The 21,969-nt window shown below is 43.9% G+C and overlaps 1 protein-coding gene and 1 non-coding gene across 2 annotated transcripts; one reads left to right on the top strand and one right to left on the bottom strand.

Moving 5' to 3' along the window:
• Positions 1-572: 572 nt before the first annotated feature.
• Positions 573-21,479, top strand: ZNF445 (zinc finger protein 445). Its single transcript, XM_045530682.1, has 7 exons — positions 573-632; positions 10,529-11,097; positions 13,121-13,289; positions 13,620-13,714; positions 13,989-14,115; positions 15,088-15,198; positions 16,106-21,479. Exons 2-7 carry the CDS (start codon positions 10,669-10,671, stop codon positions 18,268-18,270), a joined length of 3,096 nt encoding a protein of 1,031 aa, XP_045386638.1. The 5' UTR covers positions 573-632; positions 10,529-10,668; the 3' UTR covers positions 18,271-21,479.
• LOC123623706 lies at positions 15,326-15,430 on the bottom strand. The gene has a single exon (XR_006729993.1). It is a non-coding gene; the product is annotated as a small nucleolar RNA U13 (small nucleolar RNA).
• Positions 21,480-21,969: the final 490 nt, after the last annotated feature.

The raw sequence follows: 21,969 nt of genomic DNA, 5'->3' as shown, positions 1-21,969 counted from the left end.
TAGATTGTGCAACCTAAATGGTCCTAGTAAAATTTAACTACATCTACACAATATGGTTATACAGATTGAAGCGATTAAAACAATCAGTTAAAGCTTACCCCAGGATTTTTTCATTGCTTCAAGGAACAACTCTTATTCTTACAGCTGAAGGGCAGGCTGAATGTTACACTTTACTCTGGGGGACCTTTACAGAACCAGTTAGCTCGGTATTACTGTTCCTATTGTCACCCCTAGCTTCGAATCCCCCCTCCCCCGAGGGGCCTCCAGGGCAGCCCCGCTGACACAATGGGAGGGATGTGGGGAAACAGGCCACGGCTGATCGAGCTCTGGGACGCGAAGGGGCATCGGAGATACCAGCGTGGAAGGGAGATATCCAAGGCAGGGAGGCGAGGGGTGTCGGGGACAAGCCCCACTGCCCGCCCAGAGGCCGCCCACCGCCTGCCCCAAGGCCAGGGAGCAGCAGAGACGTTGGCCCTCCCAGTTTCCTAGAGAGGCCGCGGAGGGCCTGTGGCGGCGACGCGCGTGCGCGGCCCGAACAGCCCGAGGAAGGCGCGGGGCTGGAGGCGGCGGCGGAGGCGGCGGCCGAGGCGGCGGTGGCGGGAGGATCGACCGTCGGTCGGCGGCGAGAGTCCGTGAGTGGCCTGGCGGCGCGCGGGGACACTGGGGGCGGCTGTGCGGGCGCGGGGCTCGCGGAGGCCTGCGGGGCCTCGGCCCTGCCCCGGCTGCAGACAGTGCTCGGCCTCGAGGCTGCGCCTTGGGCAGGGGGCCTGGGCCAGGGATACCACCCCGCCTCGCTGTGGGCGCATGGGCGACGTCTTCGCATCCCGGGGTCCCATGTAGAGAATTTGGAGTCCTGCTTTCTCTGGGCTCTTGTTTTTTCACCCAATTTTGCAAATAAATCGTATTCATTAGAAACAATTAGATAGCACAGGAAAGTGGAGGAAAAGTAAAAGTACTCGCGATTCGGAAATCTTAGTCTCCAGGCCTCCTGACATTTAAACATTTGTGCGTAATTATCACACACACATATATGTACATATTTTTATTATGAAAGGAGATCATGCTGTTGCTTTTTAAAAGCTTTTGTTCGTATTATTGTGATGAAATACTCGTACCATTTGCCATACAGTAAATAAAAATTTTACCATTTTAACCATTTCGAAGTGTATAATTCAGTGCCATTAAGTGTTTTTTAAAAAATTATAATCTCCTGACCTTGTGGAATGCATTTATTTTAATTTTGGTTAAAATTGGGTTTGGCATTATGACCGCTGAAATATTTTTTTTGTAGGATAATTAAAACATTGTGTTTGCAGTTTATTTTCCATAGTGCACATTTATATGAAGCTGTAGTGGTCAACAAGTGACATCTGTGCAGAAAAATAGCAAAATCTTGTTTGTTAGAGTGTTTGTTTTTCAAAATGACAAATGACACTGTAGGAAATGGCAGTTTTTTTTTTTTTTTTTTTTTTGAGACACAGTCTCGCTTTGTTGCCCGGGCTAGAGTGAGTGCCATGGCATCAGCCTAGCTCACAGCAACCTCAAACTCCTGGGCTTAAGTGATCCTACTGCCTCAGCCTCCCGAGTAGCTGGGACTACAGGCATGCGCCACCATGCCCGGCTAATTTTTTGTATATATATTTTAGTTGGCCAGATAATTTCTTTCTATTTTTTAGTAGAGACGGGGGGTCTCGCTCTTGCTCAGGCTGGTCTCGAACTCCTGAGCTCAGAAGAGCCACCCATCTCGGCCTCCCAGAGTGCTAGGATTACAGGCGTGACCCACCCGCCCTGCCGAAATGGCAGTTTTTAAACAAAGGTAGAGCTCTAACCTACAACCATTGTAGTGTACCCTGCCTTGCATAGGCCTAAGAGATCAAAGAATGGTCTGTATGCTAATCTAAAAGTGATGGCTAAGAAAGTTCAAAACGGAAAACTCATTAATATTAGCTTGGTTGTTTTGCAGGGAAGTGTCAGAGAGTGGTTTCAGCAGTAATTTGATTAAGCAATTTCAGGGAATTTCTATGTGTTATATATGTGTGTATGGCTGTGTGCATATTCAGAGACTGAAGAATTAGGCTGCTTTTATGTTACCTAATGCTGAAGAGAGGCTGACAAATTTTGGTTGAAAAACAATCCCTTCTTACTGTAAGCAGAAAAGATAGGAGTGTTTTGAAGGTAAACTTCCATGTGCACTTGAAAAGGAAACTGACAAAAGCGTAAAAAATACTGCCTGTTCTACCAGTAAGTTTTCTATGGCTTCTGGTATCCAGGAAGTATTTGTGCCTAACCATTCTATTAATATGATGTCAGAGAGTTGCTTGAGAGTCAAAAATATATAAAGTATGGTAAAACATAACTTACTGTATTTTGCAATTTTCAATATTTTAGAAACAATTTGAAAGAGGTCCTGTGAACATTCCTGTGACCCCCCCAAGGTGAATGGTTAGACTTTCTACAAGATTGAATTTATGAGCTTTTGCTTTTCCTTCCTGATCTTAAACTTATTTCCCCCTTTCCTTATTGTGTTTTACTGTGTAGTACCTGTTATTGACATACTATTTTTGTGTCTCCTCATAGGCTCCTCAAGGTAGTTTTATTCACTGTTGTGATCTTAGTGTGTGGGGCATAGTAGGTGCTCAATAAATATATGCAAATTAATGAAAGAATGAGTCCAAATTGGGAGATAATTGACAGTATTTAATGTCCTCAATTTTTAAAGAGCTGATTGTCAAATTAATCTTTAATACGTAAAATGGAAATGAGTCAGATGAAAATGATAATGGCTCAAACTTCTTAATTTAAAAAAGACTTTATTTTGAATAATTGTAGACTTGCAGAGTGGTGCAAAACTTATACAGGGTTCTTGCATACCTTTTACTCAGTTTGCCTAAAGTTAATATCTTGCATTACTATAGTTGACTCATTGAAAATTAAGAAACTTACTTGATATAGTACTATTAATTAAACTGCAGACTTTATTAAAATTTCATCTGTTTTTTACTTATGTTCTTTTTATGTTGCAGGATCCAGTCTAGAATCCCTTATTACATTTAGTTGTCATGTCTACTTGTTCTCCTTCAATCTTTGACAGTTCCTCAGTCTTTGTCTTTATGACCTTGACAATTTTGAAGTTTTTTGTTTGTTTTGTTTTTGAAACAGGGTCTTGCTCTTTCACCTGGGCTACAGTGCAGTGACATCATAGCTCACTGCAACCTCAAACTCCTGGGCACAAGCGATCCTCCTTGCCCAGCCTCCTGAGTATGTGGGACCACAGGCATACACAACCACGCCCGGCTAATTTTTGTAAAGACAGGGGTTTTGCCATGTTGTTCAGGCTGATCTGGAACTCCTGGCCTCAAGCAATCCTCCTGCCTTGGCCTTCCAAAGTGCTAGGATTACAGGCATGCCACTGCGCCTGGCCTAGAGTACTCTGTATTTGTATTTTTAGAATGTCCCTCAGCTTGGTTGCATTTGTTTTCTTGTGCTTACATTGAGGTTTTTATGGTTGTTTTTTTTTAGGAGACAGGATCTTGCTCTGTTGCCCAAGCTGGAGCGCAGTGGCTTCATCATAGCTCACTACAACCTCAAATTCCTGGGCTCAGGTGATCCTCCCAAGTAGATGGGACTACAGGCGTGCGCCTGGCTCCGCATGTTTTATTACTAATGTTAACCTTGATCTGGTGGTGTCTTGTCAGGTTTCATCACTGGAAAGTTACTTTCTCTTTGTAATCAATGATTATTTGGGGGAAGATTGCTATTTGCATACAAATACCCTGTTTCTCCTTAATTTACCTCCACTAAGTAGCATTCATTGGTGGATCTTGCCTGCAGCAACTATTACTGTGGTGTTGGAATGTGACTTTCTCTTTTCCTCGTTCCTTCTACACTTATTCATTGGAACATTGGAATGCTTTGTGAGGAAAAGCTGTGCCTTCTCTTCCTTTTATTTATTCATTCAGTTACATTGGTGTGTGTTTGTGGATATTTATTTTATTCTTTGGGCTATAATGCAATGCTATTATTTATTTTGTTGTGTGAATTATTCTAGCTTTGGCCATTGGGAGCTGTGTCCTTTTGACATGACCTCATCCTTTTTTGAGTCTTTCGCTAGTTTTCTGGCACCGTAGAACACTCATCTTTTTATTTTCCCTGCCCCAGCTTAGAATTAAAAACTTCTTCAAGGAGCCCTGCGTCATTTTATTGGAGAATAGTATTTAGAAACCAAGTTTTGGGCACTTTAGGTATGAGTTTGTTAGTTGGTAAATTAGTATAAATATTATTTTCAGATTTTAAGGACATACTGAAAGCAGTCTTTCTTTAGTGGTGATTATCTTAGAAACTTGTTTGCTTATTATCAGTTTATAAAATATACTTTATGTACACTCACACTGGTAGGAAAACACAAGAATTAGAGACTAGTTAATGGGAATTTTAAAAGGAAAACAAGTCACATTGCCCAGGAAGTAAAGAAATAAAATAACAAAAAGAAGAAAATCTCCTTGAAAAGTGCCAAGATGTTCTCTGTTCTTTTCAAAGCCATTTGCATTGTGGAAATTAAACTGGGTTAAGGTTTAAAGCTCTGGGAGTAGAGTCCTGAAAGTAAGTTCCAGTTCAGGTTGCTTCCCAGGCCTCTGTGTTCACAGTTGTCATATAATCTCAACAAGTCAATAAAGGAAGTTTTTAAAATTCCATCCTCAAAATGTAATTGGGACTTGAGAGGAAGCCCGCAGCTTTAGGATACCTGCATTTTACTGGCAGGCCCAGCTACCTGCTGGGTGGCAGTGTTCACTGTGCTCTGGGTCTTTCATTCAGAGTTGGAGAGGCCCATGAGGTCTTCAGCTTTCTCCATGTTCATGATTTTAGATGCTGGGCTAACACCTTTGATTGAAGGACTGAAATCTTGGCCATATTTGCAGGCATTTGCCCTCGTTTTTCTATTAGTCAGTCTTCTATTCACCTCTTTACAAGTACTTCACTGACCTCTTTGGACATTTCTGCAGCAGCCGCTTCAAAACAGCCAGCTTGGGCCGGGTGCAGTGGCTCACGCCTGTAATCCTAGCACTCTGGGAGGCCGAGGTGGGCGGATTGTTTGGGCTCAGGAGTTCGAGACCAGCCTGAGCAAGAGCGAGACCCTGTCTCTACTAAAAATAGAAAGAAATTATATGGACAGCTAAAATATATATAGAAAAAATTAGCCGGGCATGGTGGCGCATGCCTGTAGTCCCAGCTACTCGGGAGGCTGAGGCAGGAGGATTGCTTGAGCCCAGGAGTTTGAGGTTGCTGTGAGCTAGGCTGATGCCACAGCACTCTAGCCCGGGCAACAGAGTGAGACTCTGTCTCAAAAAAAAAAAAAAAAAAACCAGCCAGCTTGGAGACTTATTTTTGGTCCTAATTTCACTGTGGGTGTCAGTTCCCTTGGTGCAGAAGGAGAAGGAGGAGCCTTCTCCCAATGACTGACTCAAAAACTAGGCGAGAAAGAAAATGAGAGTTTATTCACCGAGAAAGAAAATGAGAGTTTATTCACCAGTGAGGCTCAGAGGACAGGGTCCAAATTCTGAGCTCCCAGCAAGGGGTGTAACAGTCTTTTATACATCTCTTAAGGAGGGTGAGGGGCACAGTTACGATGTGTTTATCTCTAATCTCCAGCAAGGTCTTTGTGTAAGCTGCGGTCCTGTCTGGCATTCCTGGCCGATTTATTATCTCTCCGGTACAGGCCTGTTCAAGCAAGCTACTTAGAGAAGCCACAAAAGCAAATTTTGCAAACTTAGTTCCTGGTGTGGAGTTTCTTCCTGTTTTTTTTCTTTCCTGTTTCACAGGGTCTGAAGACCCCTACCACACCCTGAGCTAGGTCAGTGCCTTTTATATTTCCCGCTGGGTGCATTTCTTCAAAATATTTCTCTCTGGCCTCAGGTTCCTTCTCTTTAACCTCATTGCCAGATTTCTCTTCACCTTTAGCACCATTCTGATTCTTTTCATGCTTCAGTTTTCTTTCTCTTCTTCTATCTGTCCCGCAAGTTTGGAGCATAAGGAATGTGCCTTTTTGGTTTTACTACAGACTTTCAAACTACCCTTCCTGATAGCTATATAATTTTACACTTCTGTCAGTGGTTTGTGTTTGATTTTTGTTTTTTGAGTTTTTTTCCATATTAATGTAGTCAAATATATCACTATTGTGTTTGGGGATTTTGGGTGGTTCTAGGTGACCAGCTTCCCCAGAGGCCACTTCTTCCCTTTAGTTTGAGCTACACCAAAGTTGAGTCTTAGACAGTTTCTGATGCTCAAGCAGTTTATTCTGGCACCATTCTTACAAGACTGATGGTGGGAGTAGGCTGGTGGCATGGGCCAGGTACAGTTAGGGGTCAGATGTACTGAACAGGATGATCCACAAGGCATTCTCAAAGTTTGGGGAATCCTTCCCATTTTTTTAGTTGTATTCAGTCTGGGCCTTACTGGGTGTTTCTTTCATAAGGAAGTTTAAACTATTCTTGTAAGGATAAGATTTGTTTTGAGGTTTCTGAGAGTTACATCTGTGCTGAGGTGACCTTGTGTCCTAGAAATTCCTGGGCCAGTTTGCATCATATTAAGTGACATGTTGTATAGGCCCTGTGAGATTCTTAATTGGGCCTTGTGGCTACCATTAACTTCTTAGTCACAATACGTAATGTGTCTCTTATAGTATACTACAATCACTCTTCCTTTTTGTTGTTTACGAAATCTTTTTTTTTTTTTTTAAAGAGGCAGTGTCTCACTCTGTTACCCAGGCTGGAGTGCAATGGTGTGATCACTGCTTACTGCAACCTTGAACTCCTGGGCTCAAGTGATCCTCCTGCCTCAGCTTCCCAAGTAGCTAGGACTATAGTCACATGCCACCATACCTTGCTAATTTTTAATTTTTTGTAGAGATGGGGTCTCACTGTGTTGTTCAAGGTTGGTCTTGAACTCCTGGGCTCAAGTGATTATCCCACTTTAGCCTCCCAAAGTGCTGGGATTACAAGTGTGAGCCATCATGCCCAGCCAGAAATCCTTCTTTACCACAGGGCTCTTACTCTTTTTCCCTCTCTTTTTTTAGAGTTTTGTTTTTGAAATCTAGCTCTTTAACTAGAATTCATTATTTATTTGCCCAGCCAGTTTTCCCAATACAATTTATTGAATAGTCAGATCTTTCTCAAAGACTTACCATGCTACCTCTATCATATACTAAATATATATGTGTGTATAAGCCTGTGTGAGGATTCTGTGCTGTTTCTTTTATCTAGTATTTGTATATTCCTTCAGTAATACACAGTGTTTTCATTAGTATAGCTTTATAGTAAGCCTTATTGTCTGGTAGATTAATCTTTTCACCTCTTAAAAGTTGTCTTGGCTATTCATGCCCTTCTACATGTTCATTTGAATTTTAGAATATGCTTGTCAAACCCCAAGAAAAGACACTGGAATTTGGTTGGGATTTTATTGACTTTGCATGTTAGTTTAGGAAGAATTGACATCTTAAAAATATTACTCTTCCCATACTTAAGATTTATTCAGATCTGTTATGTCTTTTGGCAGAATTTTCTCTTTCTCTATTAAGATGACGTAAATCTTTTTGTTAGCTTTATTTCTGGGTGTTTTATTTTTTTGGTGCTGTTGTATTGATTAATTTCTGATTGGACATTGCCCAATTAATTTGCTATAGTGGCTTATAAAACTCAGGGAAACACTTACTTACATTTACCAGTTTATTATAAAGGATATTTTAGGGGATATAAATAAACAGCCAGATAAAGAGATACATATAGGAAGAGTTCTGGAAGGGTCCTGAGTATGGGAGCTTCCATCCTTGTGGAATTGAGTTGTACCATCGTCCTGGCACATGGATGAGTTCTTGTTCACCTTCCTACAAGCTTCTACAAGTTCAGCTGTGTAGAAGCTCTCTGTATCCTACCTTCTTGGTCCTTTTATGTAGACTTCTTTGGATAGCATGATTGAAGCATGGACAACCATATAGAAATGAGATTGGACAAAAATAGTATGATTAATACTAATAGACTGAGTGGGGAATCCCAGCAAGGACAGTCTGTTCAGATTCTATTTGGCCCTCTCTGTACAGCATTCCTTCCTCCCAGGTATGGGCAGGACCCCTTCTGAAATGGGGGTCTTATGACCTGCGATCAAACAAGGTAGGTCAGAGAATTTATGGCCAGCTCCAAGATAGAAAAGCAGGGGAAGATTAGCATATATTTTTAGTTTCTATGGCCTGCCCTGGGGAGAAAAAGGAGCAGGTGAAAGGAGGGCAGAAAGTCAGAGAGAGAGATTCTGTTTTCTGAGGCCTGCTCCTGAGGCCTAAAGTATCCCAACATTGTAACAAAAGATTGTCTTTTATCTTTATTGCTCTAAGGCTGTTCCAAAGCCGCTTCAGGAGCTGAGGACAAAAGGCCAAATACCTTTACAAAAGATATGCTTATTGTTTTAGTCACTTAGGAATTAACAAGGGCTATGGGAGTTATGAGCCAAAACTATGGACAAAAACCAATGTATATATATATCATAATATCACAGATACCAAGTCTTGAGAACTCTTTGCTTGTCCTAGATCCTAAAGGTTTTCTCCTATGTTTTTCTGTAAAAGTTGTATAGTTTTGTGGTTTATATTTAAGTCTGTGATCATATTGAATTGATGTTTGTAGAAGGTGTGAGGTTTAGGTCTACTTTCTTTATTTTGCCTATGAATGTCCAGTTGCTTCGGCAACATTCATTGAGAAGACGATCCTTCCTCTTCTGAATTGCTTTTGTACCTTTATAAAAAATTATTTGGCATATTGCAGGGGTGAACTCCTCTGCACAGTGATATGGCTTGTAGCACAAGCTCCTTTCCCAGGTATGGTCAAACAGACATTCCCTGAGAGCCCAAAATGTAAAGTAGCTTCTTATTTAAACTTCACAACCCACCACAGAGATTTCCAGAGGTAAAATGATGCATGCACAGTTATATAGCTAATAATTAGGGAGCTGGGTTTGAAACTAGGTCTGTCTTAGTTCACATTCTATAGTCTTTCTACTAAGCTCTGCTGTCTCCTGAAAGTGGCTTGAACCCTTAGACACCCCCTGTTATGATGAATTATTAATATGAAAGGAAATACAGGATCGGGTGTAATCCTAGATTTGGTAGGCTGAGGTGGGAGGATCTCTTGAGGCCAGGAGTTTGAGACCAGCCTGGGCAACCTAGCAAGATTTCATCTCTACCCCCAAAAAATAGAAAAGTTAGCTGGGTGTGGTGATGCACACATGTAGTCCTAGCTACTCAGGAGGCTGAGGCAGGAGGATCACTTGAGCCCAGGAATTGAGGTTGCAGTGAGCTTTGGTGATGCCACTGCATTCCAGCCTGGACGACAGAGCAAGATCCTACCTCAAAATAAAAAAAAAAAAAAAAGGAAATATAGGAGTAGAGTGGGATGCTGGATTAGTAGCTTTCAATTTATAGTTTTTAATCCATTTGTGGATCATAAAATCAATTAGGGGAGTCTCAATCAGCATTTTGTTTTGTTTTTGAATTGCTTGTTTGATTTTTTTTTTTTTTTTCTTTTTAGAGACAAGGTCTTGCTCTGTCACCCAGGCTGGAGTACAGTGGTGCAATTGTAGCTCACTGTAACCTCGAACTCCTGGGCTCAAGCGATCCTCCTGCCTCATCCTCCCCAGTAGCCTGGACTATAGGCGTGTGCCACCATGCCTGGCTAATTTTTAGAGATGGAGTCTCACTATGTTGCCCAGGCTGGTCCCAAACTCCTAGGCTCAAGCAGTCTTCTTGCCTTCGGCCTCCCAGAGTGCTGGGATTACAGATGTGAGCTGATGTGCCAGGCTGAGATATTTTAAAATATTGTGTTATAATATTAGTAAAATCACATTTTATATTAAAAAATCAGTTGAGCATATTTGTGTTGGTCTATTTCTGATTTTTCTCTTCTGTTCCATTGATCTATCTGTCTCTTCCTCTACTAATATCACACAGTCTTGATTACTATAGTTATAGACTTGAAATTAGATAGACTGATTCCTCCTGCTTTATTATTTTTCAAAATTATTTTAGCTATTCTAATTCCTTTGTCTTCTCACATAAATTTTAGAATAATCTTGTCTATAAAAAAAAACTTGCTGAGATTTTGGTAGGAATTGCATTAGACCCATAGATCAGTTTGGAGAAAATTGACATCTTTACTATATCAAGTCTTCTAATACATGAATATAGTGTCTGTCCATTTATTTAGATCTTCTTTGACTTTTTTCATCAGACATTTGTGTTTTTTACAAAGTTTTTATGTGTAAACTTAATACATGTTTTATTGTATTCTGGGATATTTTCTTAGCTTACTATCGAAATAGGTGACATTCTAGCCCTGATCTGCTTGATACTGGCAAATACATCTGTGCGAATGCTCTTGTACGTGTGCCTTTTTCTCATACATCCAAAGATAATCGCAACCAATAGGATCTTACTGCACCGTGTATGATGGACATCATTCTTGCATCCCCTCCTGAATGTTGGTTATTTCAGTCTCTTAACAGTGACTTCTGATGTCCCAGCAAATGGCATCATCCACTGCAGTGCTGAGAAGGTACTGCCGAGGACCCAGCAGCGCCACGGCTAAGGCAGACTTGTTTTGAGCTCTTCTGGGGAGGTCCTGAACGGGAGTGATGCCTCCAGGCAGGTGGTGCACTGTCCATCCAGCTCAGGCCCAGTCTTCAAGGGAGCGAGGACGCCTACAAATGGTAAAGAAGGAAGAAGAGGATGAAGGCTACACTTCGGTGCAGGCTGCCAGGCCACAGACTCTCAATCGTCCTGGCCAGGAGCTGTTCCGCCAGCTCTTCAGGCAGCTTCGCTACCATGAGTCTTCTGGGCCCCTAGAAACTCTGAGCCGGCTCCGGGAGCTCTGCCGCTGGTGGCTGAGGCCTGACGTTCTCTCCAAGGCACAGATCCTGGAGCTGCTGGTGTTAGAGCAGTTCTTGAGCATCCTGCCTGGGGAACTCCGGACCTGGGTGCAGCTCCATCACCCTGAAAATGGTGAGAAGGCTGTGGCCTTGCTGGAGGAGCTGCACAGGGACCTTGATGTGACACCATGGATGGTGAGTATGAGCAAGTGTGTCGTGCCCAGTGAACTCTGCCTGCTGGTGAGCCAACTTGTCTGGGGGTGGGCGCAGCACCTAGAGTCAGGACTCTGGGCTTCTGAGTGAGAGAGTACATGTTAAAACCCAGAAAGGCAGTCTGCATGTACCATGTTGCTTCCTTCTCAGTAAGCTTTTGAGGGTCTATTTTGTGTATGCGGTTGGGGGTTAGGAGGAGGGATGGATGTGAGTGCCAAAGGGTAGCCCTGGGCTGGGAAATAGGAAGACTTCAATTTTAGACTTCATTCTATACCTTCAGTGTCATTGGCCACATTGTTACACATTTCAGAGCCTCTGTTCATTGAGAATAAATGCAGAAATGATCTAATTGTAAGAAATGTTCAGTAAATATTTGAGTGCCTATCACGTACCTGGCTCTGGCAGAGTTGACAGTCCCAGGCCCAGCAATAGAACTGTAGCAAGTCAGTTACAGTGCATTCTTCCTGCTGCTCCTGCTGCACACAGGGAGCTGTTGCTTCCTGTATTGTTTCAGTTTTTTTAAAAGATCATTTATCATTTTTGTTTTAGGCCCATTTAAAATTTTATCTATGTAAAAATATGTGTGATGCTGTGTGCATAATTCATCTGAACATGGTCTACCAACAGTAAATGATAATAAATCCCCACAAGTTATGACTATTAGAAAATATCTTTGCTTAACATTAGGTACTAATTTAATACTTCAAAAGAGGATTTGTCATTTTTACTAAAAAAATATTCAGGAGGGCCTAATAATAATTTATAAAAGGAAATAAGATACACAGTAAATTTGCAGCTTTGTTACAGTTTGCTCATTTAGAGCTAGATGTAAGGTTGAAGAAAATCCTTGAAAACATTGCCAAATGAGCAGAAAGGGCCTAACTCAAAGCTCCTTAGAAATTAGAAGACAATGGGGGCTGGAAGAAAGCCCTCCAAATTTTTTTTTTTTTTTTTTATTCAGTCCCCGTAGGGACTGTTAAAAATTGCCAATGCTGACTATATTGCAAGTCATGGCGGAAAAACCTCCCCAAATTCTGAAAAGGAACAGAAATGCTTAAGGTACATATAGTCACAGGGTCATCCTAGAGTTCAGCAAAATTAGGGCACTGAAAAACCAGGGCCTGAGAAAGTTTGTCCTTAAACTCGAGTGGCTGTGCTTATGTCCTTATTGTTTCTTTATTATTCTTTTAGTAGGGTTTGAAAGGAGCAGGAGATAAATTACCACGATGATCAATTCATCATCTTTAGTGTATATCTTTGCATCAGATGTTTAATGGCCTCAGGCTAAGAATTGTTCATATTGGTATAGAGAATGTCTTGGCCATGGGAACAGAAAAACTCAAAAGTTCATTGGCTTTACCTTCCTATACTCATCTCCACATCAGAGACAACCTTGCCTTACAGACCAGAGCTATTTGAAGGCCCAGGGCAAAAGCCTCCTCTTTCCTGCTCTCTGCTATGATAGGCACTACCATTTTTTACACTGGAGGCTTTTTCTTCTGTGGTTCCACGACTGATCCTCATAATCAGCTCTGCCTCTCTGGAGGTGTTACTATTAAAGTCAAGTTGGCTCTTTGAGTTCTCTGTGCATATCAGTGCCTGGAGTGGTAGATGTTACTTGACAGTAGATACTACTTGACCATTTCTGCTATGAACCATTGTCGTCAGTTTAACTCTCAAGAACTAATTTCTTCTCTCTCATTTCTAAGTTTGAGGTCTGGGGTGGGTAGTGGGGAGATGTCACTGTGGCATCTGAGGACTGACAACAATGCTGTTACTGACTTGCCAAGTGCTTCCTTGTGTTGAGCCCTCATTAGAGCCCATGGATGGGAAGGGGTAGGAGGGGCTTCCCTGCGTTGCTGCTTGTGCTTTTCTCTCTGCCTGGAGGTAATACAGGATCTGGCTCCCCCCTCCCTTTGCCCCTGCCCTTTAGAGACCTGCTATGTGGCCTCTTCTCTGATCTGATTTCCCTGAGGATCCTCTCATAACATTTTCTTCTTGCCAGGACCCAGGCTCTGCCCAGAGCCCAGATGTGCACTGGATGGGTACGGGAGCCCTGCGATCTGCACAGATATGGCCCCCTGCTTCACCTCTCAGGAATGGCTCTGCCTCGGGGGACCACCTGGAGCCTGTCTGTGAAATAGGAACACGTGACTTCCTGCCTGGGCAATCCGGTACTTGCTGCCTGGCTTTACGCACACCTCTTGAATTTCTTGTGGCGTTGTCTTTTCACAAGAATCTTTCTGTCCTGGTCCTTAGATCTGTGTCCTCTCCACCCCTTCTGTGACTCATATCTGGCTAGCTCCTCCCCTCATTGCATCCCCCCCCCAACACACACACACTCCCTTCCAGGCCCCCAGTAGATACACATGTGAGATGGATATTTAATAACAGTCTGTGCCTGCTCATGGGTCCAGGATACTTGTGTGTGTAGGGAAGAGTCGGCTTCTCAGTGGGGCGTCCAGAGCTGGACAGCTTTCTCATGGCTTTTTCTTCTCCTTCAGATTCTCCTGCTGTCCAGGTTGTTGCCTTTTCCCAGAGTGAGGGGTGCCCAGAAGACGGGGTAATGGTAACCACATCCCTGACAGCCCAGCCCCAGGTGAGCCACAGAGCCTTCAGTCCTTCCTGATGTCCTAATGGAGTAATACAGCTCTTCTCATCCTGGGTTTCTCTGTCTAGTGACCTCACATCCAGAGACCCATGTCCCAGACACCAGATTACCGTCTTTGAGCTCAGAGCTCTCCTCCTGGGTGATGGTCTTCTGTTCACCTTTGCCAGATCCGTGTTTTACTCACCCAGAGCGAGCCCATTCCCCTGCCCCCTTCTAAAAACTGGGAGCTGTGGACCAGCTCTAGGGCACAGTGTTTTTTCAGGAGGCTATGACTTTCAAGGACGTGGAGGTGACCTTCTCCCAGGATGAGTGGGGATGGCTGGACTCGGCTCAGAGGAACCTGTACAGGGATGTGATGCTGGAGAATTATAGGAACATGGTTTCTCTGGGTAAGTCATTGGTACTCACATGTTTCTATCCACTTCTACTTGTGCCTTCTTGGGGTTTTTTTTTTTTTGGTGGGGGGTGGGGTGGGGGGGAGTGTTTGTTTTTGTTTTTGGTTTTTTTTTTGTTTTTGAGGACCATGACCTGGAGCCATGCCCAAGAATCCTTGAGCAAGTGGACTCCCCTTCCTGGTTTTTGTAGTGGTACATAGAGAGGGACCTGACCGGGGTTTAGATCCTGGCTGTTTAACTACTAACCAGATCACTTAATCTAGCACCTTGGTATCCTCTTTTGAAAAATTGGGTTAATAGGCTGGGCATGGTGGCTCATGCCTGTAATCCCAGCACTTTGGGAAGCCAAGCCAGAAGAATTTGTTGAAGCCAGGAGTTTGAGACCATCCTGGCCAACATAGCGAGATCCCATCTCTACAAAAAAAAAGGGAAAAAAAAAAGAGAATCAGCTGGGCATGGTGCCACACACCTGCAGTCTCAGCTACTTGGGAAGCTGAGGCAGGATTGCTTAAGCCCAGGAGTTTGAAGCTGCAGTGAGCTATGATCACACCACTGCATTCCAGCCTAGGTGACAGAATGAGACTCTGTCTCTTAAAAAAAAAAAAATGGGGATAATAATGCCTGCCGTTCTGGGTTATTGTAAATATTAAGTGTAATATGTTTTAAGTTCTTAGTCCATTTAGGCATTCAAAAAATGTTGATTTAACCATTTGAGTAGCTGTGTGGTTCTCATTTCCAGAGAATTCTAATGATCCTTTTGCCTGCAGCTTCTCTTAGCCTCTCTCCTCTCTTATCTCTGTCTGCTCAGGGCTATCAGAAACGGCCGTCTGGGCCCCCTGCCATAGCATCTTTCACCTGCTTTCTTGGCCTTTCCCACCTCCCTGCCAGGACTTCAGGCTGGGGGAGTCCTCGAGTAGTTCTGAGTGATCCATATACCCTCCCATCCCATTCTCTTCTTTTCTGCAGTGGGGCCATTCACCAAACCTGCTCTGATCTCCTGGTTGGAAGCAAGGGAGCCGTGGGGCCTGAATGTCCAAGCAGCTCAGCCTAAGGGGAATCCAGGTGCTGGCCTTCCAGGTGAGTTCCAGAGAACCTACCAGGTCCTGCTCCTCCTGCATCTACTCTTCTCTTTCTTTAGGTGAGGTACATCACTGGGGACTTACTTCATTGTTTGCTAGAAGATCTTTTTGGTTTGTTTGTTTCAAGTCAGATGGGTAATATGTTGATGTCATAACAAGGATTGAGGGAGGCACATCTCACATGTGAATGTGAAAACTCAAATCATCACGCTTATAAACTACAAAAGGATCTAGAAGGAAAATCTTTAACAGTGTTGTTAAGGGGTGCTGGGCCCCTGGGCCTCTTCCCTCCTGGCTGGCCTTTGAGAGGCCATTTGTTTCTAGACCTGTCCCTTCCTATTTCGCCAGCAACCCTCTCATTAACAGTTCTTGCCAGAGGGCTTCACTGTTCCTGTATTTTTCACTCACTGATGCTCCTTAGCCCTGTCCCTGCACTCCTGCTAAATCCCCTATGTCCACCCATCCTGTACTTAGGAGCCCTCCTCACACTCCTGTTCCTCTTCTTTGCTTGGTTTTTCCTTCTGTGGTAGGCTGATCTCCAGTCGTTTCAGCCAGGCCCTCCTTAGCAGCTTACCTCTTGGCTTTTGGGTACATTTCTGTGGTGCTCCTGTGCCATGATTCTTCTCCCCTCACTGGCTATCTAACACTCTCTTTCAACCTGTTCATTTTCTTGCTGGATGTGATGTCTGCCTGTCTCTAACTCCTGTGCCCATCTTGCTTTTCCTTACCTCCTCCCTGTTATCTGGGATACTCTTCCATGCTTTGTCTTATACTTGACTGTTTTATAAACGTATTGAAAGTCAGACAAAAGCCTCACCACCCAGACATTTCATTGCCCCTTGGTGCTTTCTCTAGTTCCAAGTATGGGAAAAGAGTACATTGTCTTCTGTTTTATTTTTTGTCAGGTAAGCTCCAGATTAAAACAAACAAATTCTTCTTAAATCCGGAACCTTTGGAAGAAGCAGAAACCCCAGCTGTGCCATCAGAATGTTTTGCAACAAGTGTTTCTCAGGGAACAGGGCTCAGCAGATCTTTTGAACCAAAGAGCAGGTTCAAAGATCAATGTGAAAACCCTATACAAGTGAGAGTTAAGAAAGAAGAGACCAACTTCAGTCACAGGACAGGAAAAGATTCTGAAGTATCAGGAAGAAGTAATAGCCTTGACCTAAAACATGTTACATATTTGAGAGTCTCTGGGAGAAAGCTATCCCTTAAACATGGCTATGGCAGACACTTCAGCATAATGAGTTCACACCACTTTGACTACATAAGATATGGGAAGGGGCTCAGATACTTGATTGGGGGCTTTAACCTACTTCAGAGAATTCATACGGGACTGAAAGGGAACAAAAAGGATGTGTGTGGAAAAGACTTCAGCCTTAGCTCTCATCATCAACATGGGCAGAGCCTTCCCACAGTGGCGGCGTCATATAAGTGCAGTGACTGTGGGAGGATTTTTAGTCGTAGCTCCCATCTTGCATGTCATCAGAAACTTCATACTCAAGAGAAAGCATTTAAATGTAGGGTGTGTGGGAAAGCCTTCAGGTGGAGCTCCAACTGTGTGCGACATGAGAAAATTCACACTGGGGTGAAACCTTATAAGTGCAGCCTATGTGAGAAAGCTTTCCGACGTATGTCAGCCTACCGTCTGCACCAAGAAACCCATGCTAAGCAGAAATTTCCTGAATCAAATCAGTATGGGGAAGTGCTCACCTGCAGTTCAGGGTTTGATCATTTGAGAGACCAAAGTAAGGAGAAGCTCTTTGACTGCAGCCAGTGCAGGAAATCTTTCCACTGTAAAGCCTATGTTCTTGAACATCAGAGGATTCACACCCAGGAGAAACCCTATAAATGTACCAAATGTAGGAAAACCTTTAGGTGGAGGTCAAATTTTACTCGTCATATGAGGTCGCACCAGGAGGAAAAATTTCACAAACAAGATAAGTGTCAAGAAGAATTCAGGCAGAGTCCTAACTGCAGTCAGCCCCAGGATGCCCCCACTGTGGAGCAAACTTTTTTGTGTCAGCACTGTGGCAAAACTTTTACTCGAAAGAAAACCCTCATTGATCATCAGAGAATGCATACAGATAAGAAACCACACCGTTGTGGCGAATGTGGCAAAGAGTTTATCTATAAGTCAGCCTTTATTGTTCATAAGAAGAAGCATGCCATGAAAAGAAAACCTGAGGGTGAGCCATCTTTTAAGCAGGACAAAGTGTTCCCAGTTCGTCAGAGCAGTCACACGAAAGAGGAGCTCTACAAATGTAGCCAGTGTGACAGAGCCTTCCGTAATCACTCATTCCTCCTCCTGCATCAGAGAATTCACACTGGAGAGAAGCCGTATAAGTGCAGGGAGTGTGGGAAAGCCTTCAGATGGAGTTCCAATCTCTACCGACATCAGAGGCTTCACTCTTTTCAACAACAGTATGAGTGTCATGAAATTGAAAAGCCTCCAAATCTGGAGCCGAAAATCCTCACTGATGAGAAACCTTTTTGGTGTCAAGAATGTGGAAAAACCTTTACACGTAAGAGAACTCTTTTAGATCATAAGGGAATACACAGTGGAGAGAAGCGCTATAAATGTAATCTGTGTGGAAAATCTTATGATAGAAATCATCGCCTTGTTAATCATCAGAGAATCCACACTAAAGAGAGAACTTTTAAATGTCAGTGGTGTGAGAAAGACTTTGTTGGGAGACAAACCCTTTGTAATCATCAGAGAAAACACACCAGAGTGGCAAAGTCTGAATGTAGCCTGCCTGGGTTGCTGTCCTGTCAGAACACAGAGTTGAGTTTACAGGAATTAAAACCAACTGAAGAGAAGCCTGTTGAAGATTGTGAAAAAGCTTGTGACCGGAGCTCTAGGCTCACTGAACTCCAGAACATACCCACTGGGAGGAAGTGCCACAAATGTAGCATTTGTGGAAAAGCTTTTGGCAAGAGTTCCCAACTCATTAGCCACAAGAGATTTCATACGCGAGAAAGGCCCTTCAAATGCAGCAAGTGTGGGAAGACCTTCAGGTGGTCCTCAAACTTGGCTCGGCACATGAAAAGCCATATTAGAGATTAGCCTGGGACCTGACAATGACAATGGGGTAAATGATTCCTAGCGACACTGCTAGAGAATGCTTAATTGTAGGCACCGTGAGGAAAACCTCTATAAAGGGCCTAGCCCTTTCTATTTTGGAAACTAGTGACGGAATCCTGAGGATTTAAAAGCTCAGGGAGTGCCCAGCCTACCTGATGGAAAGCGATACTGGGGGAAAAACAGCAACATGTTCTTTGGAGCCCTTCTGAAAACCTGGGCCAGTAGGAGTGGCCTTTGCACAGTAGCCTGGGGCACTTCCAGCGAGGTCTCCTACCACACCTCTAAAGAGAGAAACCATTGCCCTTTGTGGTTGGACAAAATGTCTGTGGCATCGTGAGCTGTGGCTGCTGGGAAGGGGCCAGTTGGATCCTAATTTTCTCTTTGAGCTTGGCCTGTGATGGAGCCTATTCTGTTGACTTTAAAAGTAGCAGCAGTATTATCAAGAACTGGTCTTCCCGTTTGCCCCCTGTGGAGTTCTGGCTGGGGCTTCAACCTTCATAGCTGGCTTTCATGTCTGCGAGGGGGTTAGAGTTGTCTTCATGGCAGGTGGAGAACAGAGTGCTGGGCTCTATCGCTTGGAGCATGGAGCTCTACTGGTACCCTATGGCCATCTCCACCCCACAGGTATGCACAGGCAGCAGCCGTCCATCTGTTCAGCAGAAATGTGCTAAGCACTTCATGTGTGCCAGAGAACTGACAGTGACCGGAACAGACAAAAACCTTGCCATCTTGGATTTTTACAGATGATAAACCAATGGGATATATAGTATGCTGGATGCTACTATGTGTTGTGGACAAAGGAGAGCAGAAGAGACTGGGAGGTGGGTTGTGATTTTAAAGAGATTGATGAAGGAGGGCCTCAACTGAGAAGGTAAAATTCGAGCAAAGACCTGAAGGAGGTCAGGGAGTGAGCCATGTAGATCTTTAAGGAGAGTCACAGGCAGAGGAGGTGGGGTCTTGTTTGGTGTCCTCAGGGAATAGCAAGGAGGCCCCTGGGATAGAGTGGAGTGAGCCAACTGGCAGAGGTGGAGAGAGGGTCAGGCTGTGTGAGCATGGGAGGTCATCACTGGGGCTTGAGCTGCTTCAGAGGGAGGTAGGGAGCTTCTGGACAGTTTCAAGTAGACAAATGATATGGCCCAAATCTGAATTATATTTTACAAGAGTTAAACACAGACCCAAGGACAGTAAAATAGTATGGCTGATTTTTGCATAGTTATCTTTGCTGCCAGTTTCCATGAATGCGACCCTCCCCTGTACCCCATTCTGAATTTCCTGTAAGGTCTTCCGCCCTCAGCAGATGTAAACACTTACCATCACTGTGTTTACATCTCTCGCCTCTGCACACTGCAGGCAGCCTCTCACCTTCATATAGCCCTCTCCGTGTGTGGGGAACCGGCATGAGGTTCAACCCAAAGGTGCCAGTGCCTGGTGGTGGTGGTGGGGGACCCCCCTCAGGTCATGGGACCCTGGAGTCATTAGGTCTGAGTTCTAGGCTCGGTGTGCCTTGGACTGGCAGGATGATCTAGGGCAAGTCACTGGACGTCTGCATCAGTTTCCTTGGGTGTGAACTTAGAGTACCTGGCTGTGTTGCCTGACTCCTGGGCTTGGTGAAAGAGGGCTTGGTTTACTAAGACTCTGGGTTAGATGGTTGACCTCTAGGTCCAGGGCCCTCACAGAGGCCAGTTGGTGCTACAACCACGGAAACCCTTTTCTGTCCACATTTTCATCCCCATATTCCCCGTGCCACCTGGCACCTTGTAAAGTTCCTGCCCCAATAGGGATTTTTTTTCCCCCCTGACCATATCCTACATGAAGTAGGAGAGTTATTTACTGCCATTTTTATAGAATGAGATATACTTATTTTAAACATTCCAACCAAATTTTAAAATATATAAAGAATGAAATAAAAAATAGAAATCCTTCTATACCGAAGCCGTTAATATTTTGAGATTATAGTGATGCAGTCTGTTTAATAACCTGAGTTTTCAAATCTTAGTTCTATAAGTAATAGGTGATTATCATAGAAATATTAGTAAATACAGATTAGGTAAAAGGAAGAAAAGGTCAAAGTCTGACTGCTCGTGCTAACTGCTAAACATTTTGGTGTAATCAGTATTAGATTTGACTTCATTGCATGCACCTCCCTGGACACCCCTGGACTGTCCTGCCTCCCTTCACCTGGAGTGCCACACTTCTGTCTCTGCTGCTACGGGTCATCTGTCTTCAAGGCTTGACCTTGTCTGGCCCTCATCCCTCTAAGCCCCTTTTCCCCTGGCCCCACCTCTCCTGTTGCCTGTATCTGGCTGTTAGGTGTTGTCTGGGCTTCTCGTTATGCCCATCACTGCAGCCAGACCAAGTGCTCTGGAGGCCAGGGTTGGGTGCTTATTTATCTGTTTGCCATGCAGAGGAGATTTTGCACAAAATTACTTGTTATGGAATCTAGAACCAAATTTAATTCAGCTAAGTCAGGGTTGGGGTTTTTTAAAGTGGCACTTGAGTAAAATGTTGCCTGGAAGCCACCCCACAAGCACACACCTTCTGGTTCAGGACCCGGCGGTAGACGGTTCTGTGTGGCTCCGGTTGACGGTTTCTGATGGCCCCAGGCACCAGTTCTCATCTTGTAATCCAGCCTGGCCTGGAGAACATGCAGGCTTCTTCCTGCCCTGCCCGCCCACCTTCACGCCCTTGGAGGAACTCAAGTTGGGGTTGGAGAGCCCCAGATGGGCTGGGACAATCAGATGGTGGAGTAGGTATCAGAAGGTCTTTCTGTCACCTGTTCAGCGTGGTCAGCCCCGCCCTTGCTGACAGATACTGTCCGAGCAGACAGAGGCATGTACAGAGAAGAAGGCGTGGGAGATGCAAAGCAGTGCAGACCATCTCACACTCAGCAAGTTGGCAAATATTTGAAAGCCCAAGTGTGGGTAAGTATGTGAAACAACAGGAATTCACACTGCTTTGGGGGTGGAAATTGTGACAAATACCGTGCCAAGCAATTTGCAAAATCTTGTAAAGTTGTGTGTTGTGTACTTTACTACCCAGCAGCTCCACTCCTAGATATGTCCTAAAGGAGCTGCATGTGAACAAAGAAATGAGTTTAAGACTGTTCATTGCAGTATTGTCTTGGTAGCAAGACTGGGAAAAGCCTGCATTTTATCAACAGAAGAACAGATAAATAAATGGGTGGTTTTGGGCACTTTGGAAAGTGAATATGAAAGAGTTAGCGTTACATCTTTCAACACAAATACATAAAAAACAGTGCTAAGAAAGTTGCAGAAGCTATATAGGATATAAGGTTTATGTAAAGTTAAACATACTATGTGTCCGTAGGCACATTACTTCAACTTATTTGTGTTTTGCTTATTGTGTAAAATAGGATAGTAGTGCCAACTCACAGGGTGTTTGGGGGTGGGGGGGTAGTCGATGAAATAATGCATGTAAAGTGCTTAGAGTAGTGTCTGGCATGTAAGTATTGTTGGTATATAATAGAAAGTGTTTTGCACAATAATCTCTTTCCTGTGGGTTCAGACGATGTGAAGTAAGTGTAAAATCATGTATTGGAATGATATGTTGTACATCACTGCTCTGCCTTCCCAGGGCAGGAGATGCTGATGGAATCGGGGAGGGAGAGTACCTGGGGCTTCAGTTGTGTTTTCTTTCTATCTAAAACTTGATGCAGATGCA

Source organism: Lemur catta, chromosome 18 (assembly GCF_020740605.2).
Source record: "Lemur catta isolate mLemCat1 chromosome 18, mLemCat1.pri, whole genome shotgun sequence".
Lineage (NCBI taxonomy): Eukaryota > Metazoa > Chordata > Mammalia > Primates > Lemuridae > Lemur > Lemur catta.
The sequence above is the reverse complement of the archived record's forward strand: the minus strand, read 5'-3'. Positions and strand labels throughout refer to the sequence as shown.